Source organism: Dromiciops gliroides, chromosome 4 (genome assembly GCF_019393635.1).
Source record: "Dromiciops gliroides isolate mDroGli1 chromosome 4, mDroGli1.pri, whole genome shotgun sequence".
In the NCBI taxonomy this organism is placed as follows: domain Eukaryota; kingdom Metazoa; phylum Chordata; class Mammalia; order Microbiotheria; family Microbiotheriidae; genus Dromiciops; species Dromiciops gliroides.
Window position 1 is genome coordinate 401137953 of NC_057864.1, and position 19082 is coordinate 401157034.

At 37.8% G+C, this 19082-nt stretch overlaps 1 protein-coding gene across 1 annotated transcript in view; it reads left to right on the forward strand.

Moving 5' to 3' along the window:
• The window catches only part of FNDC1 (fibronectin type III domain containing 1), a 128518-nt gene that overhangs the window by 57772 nt on the left and 51664 nt on the right, over window positions 1–19082 (forward strand). Inside the window, exons 5-6 of the mRNA XM_044004883.1 lie at window positions 13642–13848; window positions 16751–16849. Coding sequence (XP_043860818.1) covers window positions 13642–13848; window positions 16751–16849 — 306 coding nt within the window. The remainder of the gene's footprint in view (window positions 1–13641; window positions 13849–16750; window positions 16850–19082) is intronic.

Genomic DNA, 19082 nt, shown 5'->3' on the forward strand with positions numbered 1-19082 from the left:
TTTTATCACTGAAACCCTCCATTCACCAATGTAGCTCACACCCTCCTCCATGGTTTGCTAGATCATCCTGGGGAGTGACTGTGCTTTAAGAAAACATGATCACTAGCTGTCTAGCTTTTTAGTCTCACTGGTGAGTCATTTCAGTCATGTCCAATTCTTTGTGACCCCATTTGGGGTTTTCTTGGCAGAGATACTGGAATGGTTTGCTATTTTCTTCTCTGGTTCATTTTTACAAATGGGGAAACTGAGGCAAACAGGGTTAAGTGACTTACTCAGGGCCACACAGCTAGCAAGTGTCTGAAGTCACTAGCCAGCATATCAAACAACTTTGACCCTGTATATAGTGTGCTACACCTTTTTGGCATTAAGACAAATTGGGAAAATGTATGGATCAGGAAACATGTTAGATGTATGGTCTTAAGCCAAGTTTCTTAGTTTACCAATTTAACTGTATCAAAATAGTGCCTAGTACACATGTGATTAGAAATATGGTTTTAAAAAGTGAACTCTTCTTTGAATCTCCCATATGTCTTATTCTGGTCATTATCATTTCACAGCATTCTTTTTTCTTTTCTTTTCTTTTCTTTTTTCTTTTTTGGCTGCTGTTCTTTCCATTTACACATCTTAGTTATCATGTACATTGTTTTTTCTGGTTCTGAGGAAGGGCATAGCTAATATATTCCATTAATATTCATTTTTCACTACAAAAATCCATCTGAAGGACTAGAAGCAGACAACACATTGCAGTGGAGAAAGAGTTGGAGTGGAGATCAAGACACATGGGCTCTGAGCCCAGCTTTGCAGCTCACTAGCTAACTATGGGGGCTTCAGCAAGTTTCAGTTTGTTCACCTATAAAACGAAAGGGTTGGACTAGGTGGTTGCTAAGGCATTAAATTTTTTTTAATGAAAATTTCAACATACAAAGAACATAAAAAGGTTGAAACTGAACTTAAATATAGTTTATTGTGCTCATTTCTAGAAAACTAAATTTAACAGAATCCTAGCAAACGTACCTTGCTTTTCTGTGGCCCCATCTGAATTTCTATTCTCTTCTGTATATTTTAATGCTTCATTGACACACTTTCTTTTTTTTTTTATTATCCACTCAGTGCCCTCTTTTCTTACATGATACTCTTGCCACCCCTCCCCCCACCAAAATTAATGTTTTCCCTTGTAACAAATAAATATACTCAAGTAAAGCAAATTCATACATTGGCCATGTCTAAGGGTATACATCTCAGTCTGAGGTGAAGGGAAGTTTAGGTTCATCTGGAGCTATGATTGGTCATTTCATTGATCAGATTTCTTAAGTTTTTCAGTCATTTTCCTTTATATCATTGTGGTCTCTTCAATCCCCCCTATTTTCTGTTCACTTCCTAAGGTATTTTCCAGCCCCCACCTTTTTACCATTTTTTATTCCATTTGAAATTATTATACTTTTCATTATGAATGACATGTAGAACGAAGAAAAGAATAATGTGCCAATGGCCAGCCAGAGGAAATGGGTTCAAATCTAAGCTCTGCTATTTAATTTTTGAGTGGCATTGAATAAATCATTTAAATTAGTTAGGTCACAATTTCCCCCTTAGTAAAATGTGGGGGTTGTTCTAGCTTAATTTTAAAGTCTCTTTTTTGTTTGTTTGTTTGTTTTTTTAGTGAGGCAATTGGGGTTAAGTGACTTGCCCAGGGTCACACAGCTAGTAAGTGTTAAGTGTCTGAGGCCAGATTTGAACTCAGGTACTCCTGACTCCAGGGCCGGTGCTCTATCCATTGCGCCACCTAGCTGCCCCTAAAGTCTCTTTTCCCTTTAAACCTTGTGATCCCTCTTAGGAATTATTTTCAACAATCTGTAACATGGAAAAAAAACTTCACTCTTTCCCCTTGTGCCTCTATTTCTTATTCTCCATGATTCCTGAGAAGGCTAGATCTCTTTATCTGAATATGAATTTCAGAAACTTCCAGTCACTTTAGATAGAATGAGTTTTTAAGAACTCTGAAGTCTTTTCCTATGGATAATACATGAGTAAGTTGTTAAAGATTTCTCTGAGAGCTTGTCCATATTTAATTCAGTATCCCTGTATTGTAGCAGTAGACTTGGAACTACAGCTTCAAGACTTCACAGAAAAGCCATATGGAAAGATTCAGAAATGATTGAGTTGCCTGGAAAAGGAAACATTTAGCAGCTTTCTCCTACAGCAGGGTTTAAACCAACATTTTGTGGTATTTCATCACAGCAGTTTGTTATATTATACATTTACATATGTATATATGGCTACAGATTTTGCTTTTAGCAAATTCCCAGGGGGTAGACAATTTTGAAAGAGTCCTCTTTTTCCGATGCCAATCTACATGCTTACTTCACCCAGTAATTAGCATGCCTCCCCCAAGTGGGTGAGAAGGCTAACTGTGGAATGGTGTAACTAAGAAATGGAGAAACTGCCTCCGAACCAGATTCATCATCTCTGCTTGTGTGGCCATCAAATAAAACAGCATACAGCTGACTTTGACTTCATGCCACAGTGAGACCTACAGTAGTTTAATAAAACCTGATACCTTTGACTAGGTCACCCATTGTTGGAGGCCAGAAGCTTTGAGAGAAGGGGAAAACTACCGGTGGCACTTCTAATTCAGAACTCTGTGGATTAGCATGTCTTCTTATGAAGGACCAAAATAATTCAAAAAGGGCATCTAAGAAAAAACCCCTTTTTTCTTAGGTTCTTTTTAACCCTTTCTGTTTTTATTAGATTTTATTTGTGAATATGTGTGACTCATGATCTTTATATTTAGTTAATAGGGATAAAAAATACAGGCATTTTGTTAGTGGTTAAAATTATTTTACTAAGATTCCAAATACATAGAACATTTTCCAATGCCTACATTGCTCCCTATACCGGAGACTGTTTAAGGGTTTAAAGAATATTGGGTGCTTAATACAAGTTTGTTGAGTGATTTACGATATTCAGGGTTGGGTGGAGTGAAGGTAGGGCATGAGCACACTATTTGTGAAATGAATATGAATAACTAGAAAAGCAAGTGGGCTTGAGCTGTACATGAGTAGCCCTGAGATGCTAAAATAATACAAGGAAGACTTCCAAATCATTGCATAGATTCAGTTTAGAGAATTTGTGGGAAAACATGGGCAAGAATTGTATATGAGGAGAAGGCATATAGGAACTGTGATCTGTGTTAGTTGAAGGAGTATCCATACTGATGAAATAATGGACTTCTTTGCCTTCCCATCATTCATTCACCTATTAGATTACCTCTCTCTCTCCCTTTCTCTCTCTCTCTCTCTCTCCTCTGTGTTTCTCTGTCTCTGGCTCTCTCTCTCTCCCCCCTTTCTCTCAGTGTTTCTCTCTCTGTATCTTTGTCTCTCTATTTCAATCTCTTTCTCCATCTCTCTTTCCCCTTCTCCTTCCTTCCCTCTCTCCCTCCCTCCCCCATATATGCATTTTATATATTCTAGATGCCTAGTTGTTTATATGTTACCTCCACCCTGTAAAAAAATAATTAACTGTAACTAATCTAATCAGAAAATTATATACAATTGGACTTATGAAAAATTATAAGTTTAGAAAAATTATAATTGGGCCGTAAATCCCTTCGTGGTTGCCATTCAAATGTAAGAATACTTTGACTGACTAGGCCTAATTTGGGGGGCTAATCTGACTGGAGGACTAATCTGGGGATTTTTGACTAACTGACTATCTGACTGCTATTAATTTAATATGGGCCGTTTAAAAGTTCCACCACACTGCTCCCAAATTGATAAGCAAAAGATTAAGAAGCCTCTTAACTAAATAATCAAAGCAGAGTTTATTTATGAGATACTATTTAAAATTAAGAATACGGGGGGGGGGGGGCAGCTAGATGGCACAGTGGTTAAAGCACCGGCCCTGGATTCAAGAGTACCTGAGTTCAAATCCGGCCTCAGACACTTGACACTTACTAGCTGTGTGACCCTGGGCAAGTCACTTAACCCCCTATTGCCTGCAAAAAAAAAAAAAAAAAGAATACAGGGAAATAAAATGTACAACATGACTGCATTGCAGCATGTCTCTTTCCACTTTGTCTCTTTCCCACCTGCTGTGCCTGGAACTTTTTTAATACAATAAGGGCCTTTGCCACCTAGTGCCTTAGGGTATGTTCTACTTTCACTAATCAGCTCCTTTATTCTAGCCCCTTTCACTTTGTCTATCCCCCTGCTTCTAACTTTCATCTCGGCACTGTCACTGCTGAACCCCTGTGTCTCTCTCTCTCACCGACCTTTCCTTCCGTTTCCTAGTGCTCCAGTGTCCTTCTGTTCTCTTAATCTTCACTTTCTCCAACCTGTACCCTGTGCTGACCGCTTCTGTGCTCTCTGCTGCCTCCTGTTCTGTCTGTCTGCTCTGTCAGTCTGCCCTCTGCCACCTTTGCCACCCCTCTAATCTTGTCAGTCCTCCTTCTCTCTAACTCCCAGGTCTATATATAATCTTCCTTCTCTTCACTCAAACCTCAGGGCTTTTTTTACCCCCACACACACCAAGATAATCCACCAGCCAGGGCTGTGGCTGGTGGGAGGGGACGCTCAGGTGTCTCCTGAGTACCACACCCAGGGCTCCAGGGGCCTGTGCCCCCTGCTGTGCGCCCAGGGACCTCTGCACAGGCTATGCCAGAGGTCGGCCTGGAGGAGCCCAGGATCTCTTGGATAGATCCTCTCAGGGTGGAGGGAGCTAGGGATCCCTCCTCCCAGCTGTCTGACCTGGGGTCTTGTACAGCCCACAGGGCTTTTTGGCTCAGCTGAAGCTGAGGGGGAGGGGCACCAGCCCCTCCCACACAGAAAAGCCTTGAGGGCCTAAGGTTTTCTAATCACAGCCCAAAGGTAGGGTCCCCAAATCAAAATAAATCTATACTTCATGAGGGTAGGTACTGTGAGGTTTTGTTTGTTTGTTTTGCATTTCTTTTTCTCTCTAGTGCTTAGCATAGTTCTAGCACATACTAAGCATTTGATAAATGCTTGTTTACTCACTGATCTCAGAAGTCATCTATTCAAACCCATACTTGAACAGGAATCCCTTTTGTTATATAACTGGCAAGTGGTCATCTGAACTCCACTCAAGAGATCTCCAAAGTTATGGACCTAACTCCATGTGATGTAGCCCATTCAACTTTTGAACGGTATGATTTGCTAAGAACTTTTTCCTTAAACCAAGCTGAAATCCATGTTTATATAACTCCTACCCACTGCTCCTAGTCCTGTCCTCTGGCACCATATAGAACAAATTACATTCTTCCACATGAAAACCTCGCAAATACTCGAGGCAGCTGTGCTTTCTGATCTTCCAACTCTCTTGGCACAATACTTGGCAAACAGTAGGTATTGAGGTAAATGCTGCTTGATTGATAAGCCATTAAAAACTCTTATGGAGTGGTATTTGGTATTGGTACCATCCTAGTCTTCCTCCACTGACCAACAGTCATTTGTCAATATCCTTCCTAAAATGTGGCACCTTGAATTGAATCCACTACTCTAGATGTGGCCTCATAAGGACAGAGAATAATGGGACTTCCCCCCTTCTCCCTTCTTCCAGACAGCATGCTTCTCTTAATGAAGACTCATTTTGCATTAACTTTAAAAATGTCAAACTAGGGATAAGTGCATTTAACAGATAAGAAAACTAGGCCCAGGGAAATTAAGAGACTTGCAAGATCATATAAACATCAGACAGCATTCTTTCCAATGTGTTCCATCAGTCCTTTAGAATCTGAAAACTTTTAGTGCTAAACAGATTTCAATTTAATATAGAATAAGAAAAAAACAAATTGACTAAGTAGTGGAACTAGTTCAAGAGTATGTGAAGTCTCCCCATAGAGATGAATAATTGGACTGATGATAAACTTGGACCACCATATTTACAGTGGCCTCTTGACTGGTGTGAGGCAGCAGACTCAAATGATTTCTGCTTCCTTCCAGATATCTTGCTCTAGGCCATTATATATTTATCAGGTATCTTCAGTCTTTTGATGAGAGGGAAAGAGCTACTTTTTTTTTTTTGGTGAGGCAGTTGGGGTTAAGTGACTTGCCCAGGGTCACACAGCTAGTAAGTGTTAAGTGTCTGAGGCCAGATTTGAACTCAGGTACTCCTGACTCCAGGGCCAGTGCTCTATTCACTGTGCCACCTAGCTGCCCCCAAGAGCTACTTTTTTTTAAGAGCTACTTTTAATTTCCCTAAAGCCATGTGGCATCTGAGGGTCCTGAGAGGGGCTTCTGTGGAGCTTCTGGGAGTGTAGGCTCTGATATCATCAAGGTCCTAAGTGGAGTGAGGAAAAGGGTTACTTTGGCCAGCTTTACATCTTTTTTGAATCCTATCAAATTTCAGAGAGTTATGTACGTAAGACACAATTGTAAGTATCACAGAGGCAAATAGCTTGGAGGTCTGCCTGTGAAGACTTTGAGTTATCCTTGTGGTTCCTAAGCTAACAGTAGTATGATTTGTCTATTAATGTATAACTCTGGGCATATCGTTTAACCTTTCTAAGCCTTGGTTTTCTTTTCTTAAAATGAAGATAACAATAATGATGTCCACCTTACAGGACTGTTGTGATCAAAGATGATAATCTGTATAAAGCCTTTTGCAAATCTTAGAATGTTATATAAATGCCAGTTATTATCTTGATTTCTAAAACCTCAGGAAATCCTGAAATTTGCTTGTCTGATCTTGTACAAAATAGTATGAAGTCGCATTCTAATTCCATTTGGCTTTAAAAAAAATTCTTTTTTATGACTGATGACTATCTGGAAAAGGTTTCACCTAGTTGGCTTGCTCAATGGACAGTATACAGTGACCTGAGGATCACTCCTATAAATCCAGTTCTGAATAAAACTCACTTGATCATGTTATATTGTGAAAGACTAAGAAAAGTCTGTTTTGTGAAGCTAAAAATGCACTCAGCACTTGTGGATTTGAGTTTGACTACTCTTGGCAATTGTGATTTCCTGTTTTTAAGATAAAAGACTTAGAGATTTATTAGAAAGATATAGGAGTTTTTGTGGGGATATTAAAGAGTTCTTAGAGAAAACACTTAAATGATTTAACTGTGAACAAATTTGAAACGTGTGGATAAAGTTTCCTTCAGTGTGCATATGGTTGAAAATGATTAAAAAATAAATCATAAAAGGTGTTTGAAGTTTTATGTAATGTAGAAATCACTAAAGGAAAATAATTTAAAAGATTTGGGAAGAATTCTGAAACAATGAAACACAGTCTCATATTTAAAATACAAAGAGTGGAAATGAAGTAGTCGATGATTTTGATTACATTAAATTAAAAAGTTATTTTTTTTTAAGTGAAGCGATTGGGGTTAAGTGACTTGCCCAGGGTCACACAGGTAGTAAGTGTTAAGTGTCTGAGGCTGGATTTGAACTCAGGTACTCCTGACTCCAGGGCCAGTACTCTATCCATTGCACCACCTAGCTGCCCCAAATTAAAAAGTTTTTGTACAAACAAAAGCAATGCATCCAAAATTAGAAGGGAGGCAGAAAGCTGGGAAACAATATTTATAGCCAGTATTTCTGATAAAGGCCTAATTTCTAACATATATCAGGAACTAAATCAAATTTATAAGAATCCAAGTTGGGGCAGCTAGGTGGCGTAGTGGATAGAGCACTGGCCCTGGAGTCAGGAGGACTTGAGTTCAAATCCGGCCTCAGACACTTGACACTTACTAGCTGTGTGACCCTGGGTAAGTCACTTAACCCCAATTGCCTCACCAAAAATAAATAAATAAGAATCCAAGTCATTCCCCAATTGAGAAATGGTCAAAGGATATGAACAGGCAGTTTTCTGAAGAAGAAATCAAAGCTATCTATTGCCATATGAAAAAATGCTCTAAATCACTATTGATGAGAGAAATGCAAATTAAAACAACTCTGAGGTACCACCTGACACCTATCAGATTGGCTAATATGACAAAAAAGAAAATAATAAATATTGGAGAAGCAGTGGAAAAATTGGAACACTAATGCATTGTTGTTGGAGCTGTGAACTGATCCAACTATTCTGGAGAGCAATTTGGAACTGTGCCCAAAGGGGACTATTTGACCCAGCAATACCACTATTAGGTGTTTTTCCCAAAGAGATCATAAAAAAGAGAAAAGGACCCAAATGTATACAAATATTTATAGCTGCTCTTTTTGTGGTGGCAAGGAATTGGAAATAGAGGGACTGCCCATCAATTGGGGAATGGCTGAAGAAGTTGTGGTATATGAATGTAATGGAATACTATTGTGCTATAAGAAATGATAAGCAGGCAGATTTAAGAGAAACCTGGAAGGATTTGCATGAACTGATGCTGTGTGAGATGAGCAGAACCAGCAGAACATTGTACACAGTATCAACAACATTGTGTGTTGATCAACTGTGATACACTTGACTCTTCTCAGCAATACAATGATCCAAGTTAGTTCCAAAGGACTCATGATGGAAAATGCTCTCCAAATCCAGAAAAAAAGAACTGTGGAATCTAGATGCAGATCGAACCATACTATTTCTATTGTTTTTGTTGTTGTTGTTTTTCTTTTTTGAGGTTTTTCCCTTTTGCTCTAATTCTTCTTTCACCACATGACTAATGCAGAAACATGTTTAATGTGATTGTACATATATAACCTATATCAGATTACTTGCTGTCTTGGGGAGGGGGAAGGGAGGGGAGGGAGGGAGAAAAATTTGAAACTAGAAATATTATAAAAACAAATGTTGAAAACTACTTCTACATGTAACTAGAAAATAATAAAATACTTTTATGATAAAAAAATAGAGTAAGTGTAAGAGATGGGATTTGAACTCCAGTCTTCCTGACTCCAGAGCCATAGTTCTTTCTGTCATACCACGTTGCTTCAGATGTGGTCTGTATGGGTCACACTACTGTAGGACTATTGCCTAACTCCTTCTGGACACAATATTTCTGTTGATATTGGCCTTTTTGACTACCATGTCACACTGTTGACTCACATTGACCTTGTAGTACACTAAACCCCCTACTTCTTTTTCACATGAATTGCTTTCTAGACATCTTCCCTAGAGAGTAGTTGTAAAATAGGTTTTTATTTAAATATAAGAGCAGGACATTATGCCAATCACATTTTATTATGTTTTCCCAATCCATTATTCTCACTTATGGAAATCTTTTGGGATCCTAATTCAATCATCCTGTATAATAGTTATTAGTCTCATTTTCCTATCATTTGCAATTTTGACTAACATGTCATTAAATAAAGTCACCGTTAAAAATGCTGAATAGAACAGGGCTAAGCACTCACCAAACTGAGCCCCTTAGCAAACCACTAGAAACTCCTATCCTTGATAACATCGATTTCTTTCTTTCTTTTTTTTTTGGTGGGGCAATGAGGGTTAAGTGACTTGCCCAGGGTCACACAGCTAGTACGTGTCTGAGGTCAGATTTGAACTCAGGTCCTCCTGAATCCAGGGCCAGTGCTTTATCCACTGGGCCACCTAGCTGCTCCATGACATTGATTTCTTAATCAGCACCTGGAGAGTCTGGTTATTCAAACAGTTCTAAGATGACAGAACTATGCTATTATTTAGTTCAATTTTTACCTAATTGTCTACAAGGATAAATGAGGGATTTTTTCATATTTTTCTGAATTATACCATATGGTGTCTACAGCATTTTCCTGATCTATCAATCTGAATAATCTTGTCCAAAAATTAGGTAAGACTGGCATGACTCATTCTTAAAGAACCTATGTTGACTCATTTCTTTTCCTACATATGCATAGACCATCTATTAACTAAATCTAGCAGTTCTCTATTCTAACAATTTTCCAGGGATCAATAATTTGAAGAATCCATTGTCTCTATTACTATTTAATTTTTGTCTTTGTAGCTCATAGTATTTGGTGCATACTAGGCACTTGATAAATATTTATTGATTGATTGGTGGAGGGATACAATAATAACAACAATAATAACAATAACATTTACATTGAGGTTTAAGGTTTGCAAAGCACTTTACAAATATTACCTCATTTGAGCCTCATGACAACTTTGGGAGATAGGTGCTATTATCATCCCACTTTTACAGATGAGGAAACTGAGACAGAGTGACTTTCCCAAGGTCACACAGACATTGTATGAGGCTGGATTTGAACTTAGGTCTTCCTAATTCTATTTCTTCACAGTATTACCTAGCTACCTTAGTCATTTTATACCCATATATAAATATCTAAGCTTAAAGTGTGCATCAGATTTCCAAAACTCCAGAACATTTTCCTAAAGGAAAACAAAACAGCCCCTGGGAAAGTAAAGGTGGTTATCTACTTTTTTGTTAATGTCCTCCAAAAGTTCTTCGCATTATTAAACAACACCAACAAAATCTCCATCAAAATCCCTCTTTCATTTCACAAGATCATGGATTTAGAGCTGGGAGGAACCTTTAGACCATCCAGTTAAGTTTCTCATTTTACATGAGAATAAGAAAACTGCTCTTTGCCCCAAATTGCTTTAGTTTAAAAATGAAAAGGCTTTTTGGCTATTCTGTGTTGTCACTTATGCCTTCTATCTCCCAAGAACCTTTAAATAGTAATTCCAATGGAAAGGAATGCCACTTGTTGTTGAGGTCAAACTTTGCTTGATTAGAGGTTTTCTTCCTGCCAAAATCACCCAGTTAGGAGTTCAGAAACTCAATAAGATTTGGCAGCTGAATTGGACCCTTTTGACCGCCTAAAACATCTGCTTGTACACAATGCTTATTATTAGTATGAAACAAGAACTCTCAATATGGAAATTCATCTGATTATTCATCTGTGCAACTGGCATCTTGGATGAATTGGAATATTGCGTACTTTCTAAATTTATTTTCTTTTGGAAATTGTGTTCTTTTTTAAGTATTACTTTTGGGATTTACCATTTTTCAGAGCTAGTTCTTGAAACTATAACTGAACACCTCTAACTTTTTTATTCCAATGAGGCTATTTTGGTCAGAGGACTAGAACACTAATGAGGGAGCTTGGAGAAGCTGTGACTACAACACTGGACTTGTAGCGATGATATCCTGAGTTCAAATCCAGTTTCAGGCAGTTACTAGCTGCCTGATTCTAAGCAAGTCATTTAATCTTTCCTGTGTTGCTGTTTCCTCATTTGTAAAAAATAGAGATGATAATGGCATTTACCACCTAACCTCCCTCCAGAGGTATTGTGAGGGTAAATGAGATATTATTTGTAAAGTGCTTTGCAAACCTTTAAGGACTATGAAAGGTTATTATTATTGTTATTATTAGTAGTAGTTATTCTATTTGCACCACCAGGCGTCTAATGAAAGTAGTATAGCAAGCCATAAGACTATAACATTTCATGTTATGAAATGTTAATTAATTGCCTTCTAGAATACCGGGAAAGCTTTGAGTAAGGCGCAGTGACAGAGTGTGTTATCACTCTTCAAACACCAATGTAGTTCAGTGTCAGAAGGTCAATGAATTGTTTTGGTCACAGAAAATCATGAAAACTGCCTATTGAGGTTTAAAGAGGTCAGGACCTATGTTCACAGAGAACATACCCAACACCAATGGAATCACTGATCTTTTAGGGAACTAGAATCTTAAAGAATAATTAGCATGTAGTTATATGACCTTCTTTTGCTCATTTGCATGCACTAGATTTGCCCTCTAGGAATGTAGTAACAAACCCTTCCTTTGGCCAATATTCTTATCTATATTCTCCATTACTTGCTGGCTGTTTGCACTTTTTAAGGGATGATTTCTATTAGATGTTGCATCTATTGTGTTTTGATGATTAGCTATTGCTGATTGCATTGTTTTTGTCCTCATGGCTGAATTCTATGGCGTTACCTCAGTTGAAGATCTTTCCTCAACTTTCCTCTCTCTCTCTCTCTCTCTCCATTTATCTATCAATTTATCTATCTATCTATCTATCTATCCATATATTGATTATCATCTATCTATCCATTTATTCACTATTCCATCTATTTGTTTATTTATTTTGGGGTTTCGAGGAGTTTGCATTTTAATGATGGAGACACTAATGCACACATTTAAGTATATACAAAATAGATTCAAGTACACATCCAAGGGGAAGGCACTCATCACTGAAGGAATGGGGAAAGGCCTCATGCTAGAAGTGCCACTTGAGCTGAACCTGAAAGTTAACAAGGGTTCCCAAAGAGCAGTGGGGAGGGGAGAGCATATTCTAGACATGGGGGATTGTCGGTGCAAAGGATTGTCCTGTAAGGAGCATTGAGAAGACTCGTTTTGGCTGTACTGGAGAGTAGTATAATTAATTAAATTATAGAGATATACATTATGTAAATAACATATTTATGTATTAAATATTAAACATAACCAATTATAATTGAAACCACATTATATAATACTGGATTCAAAACAAACAAACAGAGAAGCTTCTCAAATCCCACAAATCTGAAGGAACCAGAATTTCAAGAAATCTTGAAAAAAATCATTTATTCAGCATTTGATTTTGAGGGAGGAAATATACCTAATTTAGAATAATTTCACCTTAAATTTTTAAAGAAGAAGACATCATTTTGGACACTCTATTTAAATTTGAACCAACCCTTCTCTGTAAATTGATTAGAGAGATGGTTAGAACTATGATTACCATGAAGACCTCCTGGGTGAGGAAACTCCCACTTCTAATGTAGGTTGATACCTTCTCTGCAACTTATATAATTTCTCAGAGTAGTAAAGCCAGCAGATCAGAGAAGGGACCCAAACTCAGGCCTCCTGACCTGGAAGCTGGCTCTCTATCCACTATCCTACACTTTTTTCTATAAATGCTGCAACATTTTCCCAAACTTTCCAATTTTATTACATCAGACAAAACTCAAGGGGGTAGAGAAATGTGGGGAGTAGAGAGAGGGATGACTTAGTAAATACCTGCTTCGTAACCTCATCCTTAAAGTAAGGACATGTCCTGAATTGGGTAGATATGTTTGTGCCATGTATGTTACCAGTTTGAGTTTTGTTTAGTGTGAAACCAAAAAAACTTAGGCACTGACATAGCTTCAGGGATGAATCACTCAGAAAACATAAATAATCTAAGGAATATCTTGAGAAATATTTATTTAGCAAAAAAGGTTAAAGGTAAAGCTTTGTTAGGGGCAGTATGATTACAGATTTGTGTTGTGTTGTCTGGAAGGTCAGAAGCTCAAGAATGTGGGCAAATGTAACTAAAGCAGAAATCAAGTAATAACAAGTCAAGAGAATCCATTATTTTCTATGTGGATTGGATTTCTAATGGAGAGTTGTATGTGTTAGTCCTGTAATGTTATATACACCTTCATTGACCTTTAACTCTTCTCAGATGATATTGCATTGATCTTATTGGGCTTAAATTTGGGGAGGGAGAGGAGTGCAAAAGGAAAAAAAAAGATGCAAGAGAACATTTTAGACCAACTATGGTTTCTAGCAGAAATTTTCATTTACTCCATTTTTTGGTGGCGAGAGTGCCATTCATTCTTCTTGTCAAATGTTTTTCCTTGATGTTTTCAAGGGGTTTATCTGCAAACACAGCTCCAAAATTTTGTGACTAGGCTTGCAGAGACACTGTACCTGTGTGTTATCAAATCCTAAATGCTACACTTTTGTATTCTGTCTCTTTTTTAAGAAAAGGAAGTGCCAAACAAACCTTTGCGAGTTCGAGTCCGGTCTTCAGATGACAAACTCTCTGTTCAGTGGAAAGCACCACGTGCATCAGGCGTGAAGAGTCCACGTAGGTCCCAGGGGTTTCTACTGGGCTATGGAGAAAGTGGCAGGAAGATGAATTATGTTCCTCTGACAAGGGATGAACGAGCACATGAAATTAAAAAACTAGGTGAGTGCAGTTGCAGCATGACTAAAATGTTAACTGATCATGGTATGATCATCTTCTATTATTCAGGAACTAGTTCACTTAAAAAAAAATAGTCATGGCGGGGGGGGGGTAGCTAGGTGGTGCAGTGGATAAAGCACTGGCCCTGGATTCAGGAAGACCAGAGTTCAAATCCGACGTCAGACACTTGACACTTACTAGCTGTGTGACCCTGGGCAAGTCACGTAACCCCCATTGCCTCGCAAACAAATAAAAAAACAAACAAACAAAAATAGTCATGGGGATAACTTAAGATGCTTTTAAACATTAAAAATTATACTGAATAGAATATCTTTCTTTTCTAATCCAACTAATTTTCTTTCACAGACTTTATTTGCTCACATTCCTCCCTCTCTACATACATATTTAACACATTTTGAGAATAACACCACCAAAAAAAAATTATTTGGCTTCATAAATTCCTTTTAGCTTCATGTATATTTGGTTTTTTCTTTCTTCTAAATAGTAATCACCCTACCCTAAGATGCTTTTCTAATAGTAATTAATTTTATCCTTGGCAGAAATTTCTACCAAACTTTTTGAGAAAGAAGATGCTATCACATTCTTACCACTCATTCATTTTATAGGCCTCTACCTCTAATCTCTGGCCCCAACACGAAAGGTACCAATGACTAACCTCTTGATTCAATGGTCCTCTCTCTATTCTCATCCTCTTGCTTTATAGAATTTTAATCAGTCAATCAACAAACATTTAGTACCAACTATGTGCCAGGCACTGTGCCAAATGCTGAATGCATTTGACACTATTAACCCTCTTTTTCTTTTTGTTATTCTCTTTTTGGTTTCTGTGAATATCACATTGTCTTTTATGTTTTCCTCTTTCTGGATCTATTATTTGTTTTCTTGTCTGATACTTCTTCCTGATTCCTTACTATTGATTTTCCTTAAGGTTTTGTCCATGGCTCCCATCTGTTATCTGTCTAATCACTCCCCTATTATCATCCTTATCTACTCCCATGGCTTATGATTTCTATGCAGATGATTTCCAGCCATTCCTGAACACCATATTCTCATTTCCAAAAACTTACTAGATATATCCACCTGGATGTCTTGTTGGCACCACAGAGTTAGTGTGCCCAAAGGTAGAATTGACCATATTTTCACTAATCTGCTTCTTCTAAGTTTTTTATGTCTATTAATTGTACTATCATTCCCTTGTCTCCTATGATTCTTTTCTGCTTCACATTCTACAAGCAATCATTTGTCTAGTCTTGTCAAACCTTCCTCTGGTATCTATTTGATATCTACTTTTCTGACCATTCCCACTTTGATCCCACACTAGGATAAACCCAAATTATTTTATTATTTTTTTCTTTAAAAAATGTTTTTAAGTATTTTATTATTTTCCAGTTACATACAAAGATAGTTTTCAATATTTGTTTTCACAGGATTTTTAATTCCAAAAATTTTTTCTCCCACCCTCCCTTCCTTCCCTCCTCCCCAAGATGGAAAACAGTCTGACATAGGTTGTATATGTACATTCACATTAAGCATATTTCTACATTAGTCATCTTGTGAAAGAAGAATCAGAGCATAAGGGAAGAACCTTAAAAAAGAAGGAAAAAACCAGTCCAAAAGTAGAAACAGTATGGTTCAATTTGCATTCATAGTTCACAGTTCTTTTTTTCTGGATCTTGAGAACATTTTCTATCACAAGTTCTTTGAAACTGTTTTGGATTATTGCACTGCTGAGAAGAGCCAAGTCTATCCCCATTGTTCATTACACAATGTTGCTGTTACCGTGTACAATGTTCTCCTGGTTTTGCTCCTCTCAGTCAGCATCAGTTCATGTAAATCCTTCCAGGTTTCTCTGAACTCCTCCTGCTCATTGTTTTTTACAGCACAATAGTATTTCATTACATTCATATACCACGACTTGTTTAGCCATTTCTCTATTGATGGACATTCCCTTGGTTTCCAATTCTTTGCCACTGCAAAGAGAGCTGCTATAAATATTTTTGTGCATGTAGGTCCTTTTCCCTTTTCTGTGGTCTCTTCGGGATACAGACCTAGCAGTGGTACCACTGGGTCAAAGGGTATGAACAGTCCCATAGCCCTTTGGGCATAGTTCCAAATTGCTCTCTCAGTTCACAGCTCCACCAACAATGCATTAATGTTCCATTTTTTCCACAGCTTCTCCAACATATATTATTTTCGGTTTTTTTTGTCATGTTAGCCAATCTGATAGGGGTGAGGTACGACCTCAGAGTTGTTTTAATTTGCATTTCTCTCATCAATAGAGATTTGGAGCATTTCCAAATTATTTTCTAATCAGCCCTCAATCCCCTCTCCCCCGGTCTCTCTGTTATTTGATTTGTATTTCACCCCACTGCAAGATTACTTTTCCTTGTGTTCAAATCTGATCATGGTCTGTAGTTGGACTGGTAATCCATCATGTTATCTCATTCTTATATAGATCTTGGGTACACAATGAAGATAGATAATGATCTAACCCTAGAATGAATAGAAGGAAGAGGGTTGGAAGGATGACATTTACAAGTGGGAACACTTACATAGAGGACAGTGCCTGGGTCTGTGATTTCATTGCTATAGGGAACTTCTAGAAGAGGGAACTTTTATCATTGTAGATCTATACCTTCTCTAACTTGTAACCTTTCAAAGTTGCCTGGATCACTGAGTGGTTAAGTGACTTACCAAAGTGACACAGCCAATATGTCATAGGCAGGACTTAAATCCAGGTCTTTCTGGCTTTGGGGCTTGCTTTCTCAGCCACTACAGGGTGCTTCCTCTCACACAAATAGAAACAGAGCTTAATTCTATCCTCAAATCCTTCTATTAGTGATGGGAAAAGGGTTGCAGAAATGTCTTTTTCTTTTCTTGGTAGCCTCTGAGTCGGTGTATGTGGTCTCCTTGCAGTCTATGAACTCCCAGGGGCAGAGCCAGCCTGTGTATAGGGCTGCTTTGACCAAGCGAAAAACTGAAGGTACGTTTCTGTAAATACTTTTGGATTAACTGGCAGATCGTTACGTGTGATGAGTTTGGTGCTGATGAGATGGCTGTATCCTAATGAATAAATAATCAGATTCTGGAGAAACTTGAGCATCTTTCTAAAAATTAATATTTTTTCCCCTTTTAGTCATATATTGGCTTGGTCTTGGTGATACACCTCATCCCTGAAATGTAGCTTACTTACATACCTCAAATAGGAAGGTGTCATTAAATGATAAATAAGGTCCAATGTAACATATCTATTCCAACTAAAGTTTCAGTGCAGATTCCACAGAAACCATCTCTTGGTAACAGCAATTCTAAACAAGATGGTGGAAGGGTTGAATAGATGTATGGAGAGTGAAAGCATGAGATAAGACCAATCCATATTGGTCTTCTGCTAGTAATCACCCATATTGTATATAGAAAATTGTTAGCATAGTAAAGTATGCAAAGCAATTAATGACTCATGCAGTGGCTCATAGCCAATAGATATATCTCTGTTTGACTATATATACACACATCTGTGTTTGTTTGAAATTCGTTTACAAAATTATTGTAAAATGTTTTAATAAAAGCAAATTGCAGCTTTGTTTCACAGGCAATCCCAGACTCTACATTTGAGAACTGTGTCACTTATTCTTTATAGTGGGAGAATTTTCTTCTCTCAGCTTTCCCCGCTTACTTACAGGTATTTTGATTTTTAGTTATTCCTGTTGGTATTTTTCCTCTTTTTTTTTTTTTTTTGTACAGACCTGCCTGAGTAGAGAATCATTAAATGTAGGGAACTCATAATGAGGAAACTCTCTCTACAAATGTAGGTCGACAACTATTCTGCAACTGATGGGGTTAGAGAGCTCTCTGGGCCACTGAAATGTTAAGTGAGTTGTTCATGGCCACATATCCAGCATGTGTCAGAGGCACATCCTGAAATCAGAGGCTAGCTCTCTACCCACTATGCCATGCTTTCCAATAAATTATACATTCTTTTCTGGGCTATTATTCAAGGAAGAAATAAGCCTTTCATATATTCCCATAATTTTCCCCCATTAATTCAGAAGTGTGAAAATTAATGGCTAGGTGGCACAGTGGATAGAGCCCCAGGCCTGGAGTCTGGAATACTTGAGTTCAAATCCAGCCTCATATACTTACTAGCTTTGTGACCCTGGGCAAGTCACTTAACCCTGTTTGCCTCAGTTTCCTCATCTGTAAAATGAGCTGGAGAATGAATTGGCAAACCTCTCCAGTATTTTTGTCAAGAAAACCCCAAATGGGGTTATGAAGAGTAGACATGACTAAAACTAACTTGACAACAACATGATTTCAGTTTCTCTAATCCAAGATTGAACCACACCAATAATAATAGCTGATATTTATATTATGCTTTAAAATTTGTGAAGTACTTTACATAAATTATCTAAGTTGATCCTCACAACAAACCTGTTAGGTTGGTTCTAATATTTCTCCATTTTACAGAAGGCAAGATTGAGGTTTAGAAGAAGTTAAATGACTTGCCCAGGATTGTATGGCAGATAATGACCAAAGGCAACATTCAAACCTCAGTCTTCCTTACTCAGAGTTTACAGATCTATCCCTTACACTGCCCCAATACTTTTTTCCTTTTTCCCCTTTTTTTTTTTTTTTGCAGGGCAATGAGAGTTAAGTGACTTGCCCAGGGTCACACAGCTAGTGTCAAGTGTCAGAGGCCACATTTGAACTCAGGTCCTCCTGAATTCAGGGCTGGTGCTTTATCCACTACACCACCTAGCTGCCCCCATGCCCCAATACTTTCAATTAATTGACTCAGGATGATCATTCCATGCTAATGTCATCAATTAATGCCATTTTAACTAGTTCCTAATTCCGCCCTGCCCCTACCCCCAAAGTAGGGCTAAGAATATTGTGTTATAAATTGATAAAATACGGAATTTTAAATAGCATCGTTGAGCAGAATAAAGTTCCTTTTATTATGTATTTATTCTTTATTAAGTGGTCAGGATAATAAGGTGAAATGCCTTGCCTTTTAGGTTGGAGATTTATTTTGACTTAAATTTTCTATATTGATCAAACAGATAATTGCTTAAGTCTTTACTCAGTCTCACTTAAAAATGAATGAGAGATTCCCTTCCTTTTTTCCTTCCTTCCTTCCTTCCTTCCTTCCTTCCTTCCTTCCTTCCTTCCTTCCTTCCTTCCTTCCTTCCTTCCTTCCTTCCTTCCTTCCTTCCTTC